Below are 8,753 nucleotides of genomic sequence, written 5' to 3'. Positions count from 1 at the left end.
CTAGCGTCCTTTATTTTCATAAGGTGTTCACAATTTTAGAATGATCTCTGCAATGTCGCTTATTTGCTAAGCTGCAGACAATTTAAAATAAAAGAGGCCTACTTGCAATTTATACAAAAGCAATGACAACTCAAAGTAGCAATTATTTGTCCAGATAAAAATGCATGGCTGGCAAAATTTCCAAAAATTATCAGCAAATTTTGACAGCCCACATAATATGGATCTATGTGATCTTTGGAGTTCTTCAAATGCCACAGTTTTGGCACCAAAAGAACTTTTCATAGTTCTTATAACTAATGATATGACTACTAAAAGAACAGCAAGCTTTACCAGGCATACATTACATGATAAACAATGGGTCAAAAAGAGCGTATGGATATTCATTTACAGATTTAATGCATCATCTCTGGACAGCAGACTACCATAAAAACAACATTGGAAACAAAAAGAGCAAATCATTCAGCAGGGAACTAGCCCACGCAATTTATTAGCAATATGTAACAAGTGGTCAATGTTTGTGGGTGGGTAATTCTGGAGAAGCTTGAGGTTTGCAGTGAAGTCGCCAGCCAAGAGCCGTCTTCGAACAAGAATTAGCATTGCACAGCAGATCCTTAACAAGGTGGCCTGCAACAAAACAAGATGAGTTAATCTATTGCCTCGAAAATGTATCACACGGGATGAAAATATAAATGGCAGTTCTCTAACCTGGGGCCCCTCTGGATCACCTAATAACGCATCCCACAGGTGGGTGCAGTCACGGAACTTAAACTCCTGTGTCAATAGCAGGGTGATCCATCTGAACGCATAGAACTGTGGGTTAACCTGGAATTGATGGAGTGTCACAATGGAGGCTAAAGTATATGTAACAATATATTAATTCTGAGCAGTTAAAAATGAGTAAGTACATTAGATCCATACCTTGGTTACGGCCTCTAAATGCCGCCAGAGCTCTTCATCATGCCTTTTCAGGAGCTGGGATAGTTTACTGATTGTGGAGCGTATACCAACAACACTGTTGTCAAGCTGCTTGCAAAAGTTATCTCGAAATCCACTTAGCACCTCAACGAAACAGAAAAAAGCATCCGACTCTGCTGAAGCCTGTTCATACAAAAGAAAAATGGAAAGTACACGGTCATCAAGCTTCCATGATGCATAATGCAACGCATTACGCATGGTACAAGGGCTAAAGCTATTTGATATTAGCAGCCATACATCAATAAGATATTCGCTTTGGAAAATTCAGGAGCTGGGTGGCCTTGTGAAATATAGCCTCACAAAGAAGGAAATGCGTAGTTGTACTATGTAGGCCATAAGAAAAACCTTTTTCCTTGCAATGGGTCTACAAGACAACAGTTGGCAAATCTATGTCGGATTTTAGTTACTACAATAATCCTTATTAACTAAAACATGGAGTCTAAGCTTGCCATATTAACCAGACTGTAAAGGAGAGAATTCCAGAAGTTCATGGGTTAGGTTGAGCCTAATCTGTAAACTCCACAAGATACTCCTCTAGTAGCTTGCAGTACGATTTATATACTCTAAAATCTAATGATGCATTTTGACACATTCAAAATTATCGACTGCCAAACTGCATCAGAGATGATTCTTTCTTAGCTCTTATTTTTGTTGGAAGATAAAGATGAACTGTCACTGTTTTCAATACATGGCACTTTTGAGTGCATGTTTCAGCAAAATAAAAAATGCAAGGGTTAGGTCTAAATCCCCCTCATAACAAAGATGTGGGAGAAAAGTCTAAGGAAACAAACAACGAGAATGCATAATCAACCATGGGCAAGATGATAAAAGATGAATGCAAAGGTGCAAAGCTCCAAACATTTGGGAAGGATATCTTGGTTGAAAATACCAGCTGTTCAGGAAGCATATCATGAACAAAAGTGCCAAACATTGTGAAATGAAGTGAGTATATACAGATGCATCACATCATTTACTATACAATTCAAAGATTCAAACTCCAATACTCGTTTCATCATCGCGGGTGCATATTGCATCATGTTGAACCGGTATGGGCCCAAGCCCATCTACTTATCACTTAGGGCCCAAGCCCATGTGGAGGTGCTGACCTAGAAAGGGCCATCCAGCCCTCCCGTTCACAGTAGAGCCGATATACACGAGAGAGACCTCACGCAGGACACAAGACACCATGAGCCCTCCTGTCTGAAGGTACTTCCCCTCTCGTCTATACAAACTGCCGATGGTACAAATAAAGCCTGTCGTAGGGGTTGGCACAGTCAAGTGCACTTCAAACATCTCGTTATCGTCAGTTTTACATGTGCCAGCTTTTCCTGTCAATTTGGTCTCTTTCAGTGCTCTCATTGATGAAATAGACTGTCGTGTGATCCTTGACAAGTTCGGATGCTTGATTCAGGTGCGACAGACGAGCCAGACGGTTGGGACTGGCACCAGGCGTAGGGGGCTTTGGCACATGGACCAGGAGGTGCAGGAGGTGCAGCCAGACTTGGTGTGTGCTGTGACCACGGAGGACAAGGAGAAGCAGGCGATGATCCATCACTGTAGGATGGGGCATGTATCTTTAGATAAGATGAGTAGAATATTTCCGGATCTTATGTGTGGAATAGGCAAGGGCAAGTTGACATGTGATGCTTGCGAATATGCAAAACACACACGAGCCTCATATGTGAGTAAGGGGCTTAGGAGCATATCTCCTTTTATGCTTATTCATTCGGATGTATGGACGGGCCCGGTAGTGTCAATGAATGGAAAGAAGTATTTTGCTACCTTTATTGACTGCTATTCTCGTATGACTTGGATTTACTTGATGCGTCACAAGGATGAGGTGTTTAGCTGTTTTCAGAACTTCCATGCTCTTGTAAAGAACCAGTTTCAGGTATAGGTCAAGGTGCTCAGGACTGACAATGGCACAGAGTATGTGAACAACAATTTTGGGGCTTTCATGGCTGACCAAGGGATTCTTCATCAAACTTCATGCCCGGACACCCCACCTCAGAATGGAGTGGCCGAAAGGAAAAATCGTCATATTCTTGAGGTTGCTCGGTCGTTGATGTTTACCATGATTGTGCCTAAGTTCTTATGGGATGAAGCAGTTATGACAGCCACATACCTGATCAACCGGACACCTTCTAGGATACTAGGTATGAAATCTCCATCTGAGTTGCTCGTTGGAGATAATAAGTTTGTTGTTTCCCCCAAGCTGTTTGGCAGTACCTGCTTTGTTCGTGATCATTGACCATCTGTTGGAAAGCTTGATCCTCGAGCAGTGAAGTGTGTCTTTCTGGGATACTCTTCTAGTCAGCAGGGGTATAAATGTTGGTGTCCCTATGAAAAACGCAGGTTTGTAAGTATGGATGTTACCTTTAGGGAGTCTGAGCCATTCTATGGTGAGCCGACTGATCTCAGTCTGTTGTTTGCAGAGCTTGACCACCTGCACCATGTGCACAATGGTCAAGAGGGGGAGAAGGATGCGTCTCGTACTCATGATGATTCTGTGGGCATTAACACTGATAATGATGTGCAAGTTCAGGTCCAACCAATTGTGGGTACAATTCCAGTTAGTACTCTCACCGATGATGATGTGCAAGTTCATGTCGAGCCAACTGTCGATACACTTAAGATTGGTGCTCTCCAGGTTCCTGTTCGGGATCGATGGCAGACGAATACCCTGGTGTACTCTCGACGGCAACCACACGTGCAGGGGGAGCGGCAAGGCAGTGAGGCAAGAGTGCAGGGTGAGCAGCAAGGCAGTGAGGCAAGCTCATCTAACACAGTGGAGCTGCCCATTGCGTTGCGAAAGGCTACACGTGAAGCGGCAAGGAAGGGTGAAGTAGCAAGGAAGGCTCTACCAAAGGATGATGCTTGTGATGACCTTGATATTGGAAATTTTGTGTCTTATAAGGCTTTGTCAGCTTCATATAAGGCGTTTGTTGCCTCCCTTTAAACTGTGTCAATCCCAAAGGATTGGAAGGCTGCAAAGCAAGATCCGAAGTGGCGTGAAGCGATGATAGAGGAGTTGGAAGCACTAAGAAAAAACAAGACGTGGGTGCTAACCACGTTGCCAGCAGAAAAGAAAGCAGTGAGTAGTAAGTGGATCTATACAGTGAAGCAGAATCCTGAGGGGAAGGTGGAACGGTACAAGGCTAGATTGGTCGCCAGAGGATATAGTCAAACTTATAGAATTGACTATGATGAAACGTTTGCTCCCGTGGCAAAGATGAACACAGTAAGGATATTGGTCTCATGTGCTGCAAACTTTGGGTGGAAGTTGCATCAATTAGATGTCAAGAATGCCTTCTTCATGGTGAGTTGCAGGAAGAAGTGTACATGGAGATACCACCAGGTTTTGGTACATCAGAGACCACGGGGAAGGTATGCAGGCTGAAGAAATCCTTGTTGGACTGAAGCAATCACCAAGAGCATGGTTTGATAGGTTCAGACGTGCCGTCCGTGGTATGGGGTATGGTCAGTGTAACGGTGACCACACAATGTTCTACAGGCACTCTAATCGGAAGATCACCATCCTTGCTGTTTATGTGGATGACATTATCATCACTGGAGATGACAAGGAGGAAATAGAGAGATTGAAGGGTTGTCTAAGCAAGGAGTTTGAGGTAAAGGATTTGGGCAACCTGAAATACTTCCTTGGCATTGAAGTGGCTCGGACAGAGAAGGGAATCTCTATATGCCAACGAAAATACACCTTGGATCTCTTGAGTGACATGGGCACGATGGGGTGTCGTGCTGCCCCTACTCCGATTGAACAAAATCATCAAGTGACAGCACAATCAGGAGAGCTGGTGAATAAGGAAGATTATCAGAAATTGGTTCGGAGGTTATTGTACTTGTGTCATACCAGGCCTGACATTACATATGCTGTCGGGGTGGTGAGCAGATACATGCATGAACCAAGGAGTGGGCATCTTGATATTGTGCAGAGAATCATGAGATACTTGAAGGGGACTCCGGGTAAAGGGTTGTGGTTTGGGAAGAGTGGACATCTTGAGGTGGATGGCTATAGTGACTCTGACTGGGCCAGTTGTCAAGATGATAGAAGATCCACTTCTGGCTACTGCGTGTTTGTGGGAGGAAATTTGGTGTCATGGAGAAGCAAGAAACAGCCGGTTGTGTCTAGATCAACAGCAGAAGCTGAGTATAGAGCATTATCTCAAGGGTTGTGTGAGATGCTCTGGGTGAAGTACCTACTGAGTGAGTTGAAACTTCTGAGGAAGGGACCCTTGAAGGTGTGGCGTGACAATCAGTCAGCTATAGCCATTGCTAATAACCCAGTTCAACATGATAGGACAAAGCATGTGGAAATTGATCGCTTCTTCATTAAGGAGAAACTTGATGCTGGGATCATCAGCCTTACTCATGTCAGCTCTGGGCAGCAGTTTGCAGATTGCTTGACAAAGGGACTGGGAACAAAGGACTGTAACTTGGCATGTGACAAGATGGGAATGATAGATATCTACCACCCATCTTGAGGGGGAGTGTTGAACCGGTATGGGCCCAAGCCCATCTACTTATCACTTAGGGCCCAAGCCCATGTGGAGGTGCTGACCTAGAAAGGGGCATCCAGCCCTCCCGTTCCCAGTAGAGCCGATATACATGAGAGAGACCTCACGCAGGACACAAGACACCATGAGCTCTCCTGTCTGAAGGTACTTCCCCTCTCGTCCAACACATCAATACTAAGAAAAATGAAATTTAAGACAATTAATACTTTGGAGCTATAAGGAAAATCACACAATCTTTAGCATGGTCAGTTTGTTTCATCACCACAAAAACTAAAAAAAGTTTATTTAAGCAAATGGGGACATCAAGAGAACTTACAGAATTACTTTGGTCTGGATCATTCTTGAAGACATAGTAGAGAGGTGCCAAAACTTCATTCATTCCTTGTACATATCTTATACCCGGGTTTAATTTTGCAAAGATGGTAAGTATTCGCTTCAGTGACTCCTGGAAAAAATACATCACATTTTAGATTTAGACTAAATAGAAGTACCAGAAACAAGCAAGAACTGGCATCATGTGAAGACAATAAATGCCTACCTGATTAGACAAGGCATCAGAAGAACCGCCATTGAAAAACTGCATCTCAGGATGAGTACGCTTAACATCTCTATCAATCTGCTCTACAGTTTCAGATTCCTGAAAGTATTTAGATAACATTTACATTTTAGTAGCTAAGACACTAACATATTTATCACAACATTAACTAACAAGCAGAATGCAAAGGGAGGTCTCTCACAAGCAAAGCAGTTGCAAGTTGCAAAACCAAATAAAATGAATTAATAGACACAATGTACAGAGTATGGCAAACAGCCAGGAAGTACAGTAATTTTAAGTGCAGTTAAACATTACCTGGAAGTGTTGGTTCCAAACACTAGTTTTCCCAAGGCTTAGAGGATGTTCGTCCTGGACGATTTCCGCCCTTGGGAGAAATCCAGTTCCTTCAGAATTATGTTCCTTCCTTTTTGAAATAGTCATTTCCATTCTTCGGGTAACTTCTGACTGACCAGAACCAAAATATATTGTTGTGCAGGTTGGTTAAAAATGGGAAAAGGAACCACCACAAAGTAGGTAAATTAAAGGCTAGGTTGGGCTTGTAGAATAAGCTGGGTAGGGGGCCGCTTATTTCCACAGCAAGTAATAGCCCCAAAAGAACTGGCCCTTAAGGAGTGTGTTTCATGCCCGTAACTGATTTGGATTTTCTTTTTAAATATATAGCTACCAACACCGGTGCTCTCCTCGCCCTCCTTGGGAAGGAAAGCATTGTTCCTTCTATTTAAACACATAGTAAGTGGTGAACAACTAAAGAACTCGTGCATCTGCAATGGTAAAGGACTAAAGAACTCATGCATCTGCGATCGTAAAGAACTACAGCGCAATGTGCATTAAAAACTTACAGGGTTAACCAAAAGCTCGTCTTTGAAAGCACTGTACTGGGATCGCTTTTTTTCCAGTTCGTACGCCCACAGAGCATGATCCATTGGCAAGTACCCCAAGAGAAGCTGCTAACTATCAAAAAAGTCAAATAAATTTGTAACATATTAAAAAGGAAAAAAAATCGACACCGCCAACAGACTAAAATGCATTCACAATATCCATTTCACCTCAAACACTTGCCGTTTGTTCAACAGTTTCTTCTAATCTAAACCTATAACAGTAGCTATTCTCAAACCTCTACATAAAAATTTGAGCATGGTTCTAAATTATGATGTGCAATGAAATAAATTCATAAAAAACAGCAAAAAAATGCAAAACAGAAGGAAAAAACTCGAGACTCGTTTATTTGGCTTCTGGGGAGATCTCAACAAGCTTGAGAATTGTTTTTCCCCTACTTGAGAACTTGGCATGAGAAGTCTATTCATGAAACAATATTACTACTCCCAGTCTAGAATACTTCAAAATCGTATTCTATTCGTGAATCAATTGTTCAAGGACTTACATTCATGGAATATAAGTAAATTCCATGAGCGCTTCATGTACTATGCGAGTCCATGGTTAAGTAAGCATATATGTTTGTATTTCATTATAAATAAGATGCATAAGTTTGAAGACCAATCACATGGAGGCTAATTTTTTTTTCATAAATCTAATGTGTGTCATGCCGTTCAAAAGATACTATCCTGATTTAGGTGAACCAACCATGGCAACCCCGTCCTAGACTAAATTGGGGCATCATGCCATATATGGAATCAACAATGATCATACGAGGTCATCAACAAGCATCAGGGCATAAAAATTAACTCTTGAACTTTCTTGCCAATGTCATATCACTAGCATGTGAATGAGAGAGCAAACACTCGGCCAGGCCCAAGCAAACTGCATGAACACATAGTGAAAAAGTTATACGAAGAAAATGGGAGAATTCCCAGACCTTCCAGACAACAGGCCGCACGGCGGGGTCGTCAGGCACGCCCTGGCACGCGAGCCTCCGCAGCTCCGCCAGATCCACCACCTTCCTTTCCAGCTACACGCACCGAAACACAAACAGAGGAACGAACAAGTTACAAACCAAAGCTAAACAGCGAAGTCCCGTGACTCGACCGCGAGAGGCCAACACTCACCGCCGCTTTGAACTCGGCGACGAGGTGGGTCCGAGACGAGGTGGCCGCGCCCTCGTCGCCGCCGCCGCTGTCGGAGTCGGAGTCAGAGCTTGCACCGTCGCGCCGCGCGGGTTGACGAGGGGGCGGCGGGGTCGGATCGTGCTGCGGCTTGGGAGGGGGAGGTGGGGGAGGGGAGGGGGCGCGGGGAGGGGAGCGGTGGCGCGGGGTAGGGGCAGGGGCGGACCAGATCGGGCTGTTGAGCCAGTCCGGGACTGCCTTCTGCCTGGGTGTGGATGTCGGGTTTGGGTTGGCGCCGTCGGCCATGGCGGCTGCTGAGGCCGGGGGAGATGGTGCCTGTGGCGGCGATGGGTTTAGGAGTTGGGAATGCGGAGGATCCCCCGGATCGGAGGGGACGGCTGGGTTGGACTTGGACCGGTCGGTGCCTCGGTGTTCTTCTCTTCTCCAGCTTTCTTTTCCTCTTTTTCCTTTTTCCTTTTCTTTTGATTTGAGATGAGAAGAAAAGCTGCTGCTTGGCTGACATTCACATGATGTTTTAATGTTTTCGTGTCACACAGAGTTACACAATATTTGACCGAAAACTAGAGAAAATTTAGGGACATTACTAGTAAGTGTGCACGTGCAATGCTTGTCTTCACGGATATTATAAGCAGATGTGAGAATTCACATGCATAGAAAAGACATATA

At 44.0% G+C, this 8,753-nt stretch overlaps 1 protein-coding gene across 3 annotated transcripts; it reads right to left on the bottom strand.

Annotated features, from left to right (window-relative positions):
• Window positions 1-314: 314 nt before the first annotated feature.
• On the bottom strand, window positions 315-8,496 carry LOC123053113 (TBC domain-containing protein C1952.17c). Of its 3 annotated transcripts, none has more exons than XM_044476512.1 (9): window positions 8,070-8,484; window positions 7,880-7,972; window positions 6,906-7,010; window positions 6,361-6,510; window positions 6,049-6,147; window positions 5,827-5,955; window positions 919-1,098; window positions 706-822; window positions 315-624 (listed from the first exon to the last, which is right to left on the bottom strand). In XM_044476512.1, exons 1-9 carry the CDS (start codon window positions 8,370-8,372, stop codon window positions 460-462), a joined length of 1,341 nt encoding a protein of 446 aa, XP_044332447.1. In that variant the 5' UTR covers window positions 8,373-8,484; the 3' UTR covers window positions 315-459. The 3 variants fall into 3 exon arrangements, with proteins under 3 accessions (XP_044332447.1, XP_044332449.1, XP_044332448.1); XM_044476514.1 differs by lacking the exons at window positions 315-624; window positions 706-822 and adding exons at window positions 3,101-3,271; window positions 3,352-3,421 and having other exon boundaries at window positions 8,070-8,494; XM_044476513.1 differs by lacking the exons at window positions 315-624; window positions 706-822 and adding an exon at window positions 3,101-3,421 and having other exon boundaries at window positions 8,070-8,496.
• Window positions 8,497-8,753: the final 257 nt, after the last annotated feature.

Source organism: Triticum aestivum, chromosome 2D (assembly GCF_018294505.1).
Source record: "Triticum aestivum cultivar Chinese Spring chromosome 2D, IWGSC CS RefSeq v2.1, whole genome shotgun sequence".
Classification (NCBI taxonomy): Eukaryota; Viridiplantae; Streptophyta; class Magnoliopsida; order Poales; family Poaceae; genus Triticum; species Triticum aestivum.
This window is presented reverse-complemented; position numbering and strand designations above follow the sequence as displayed.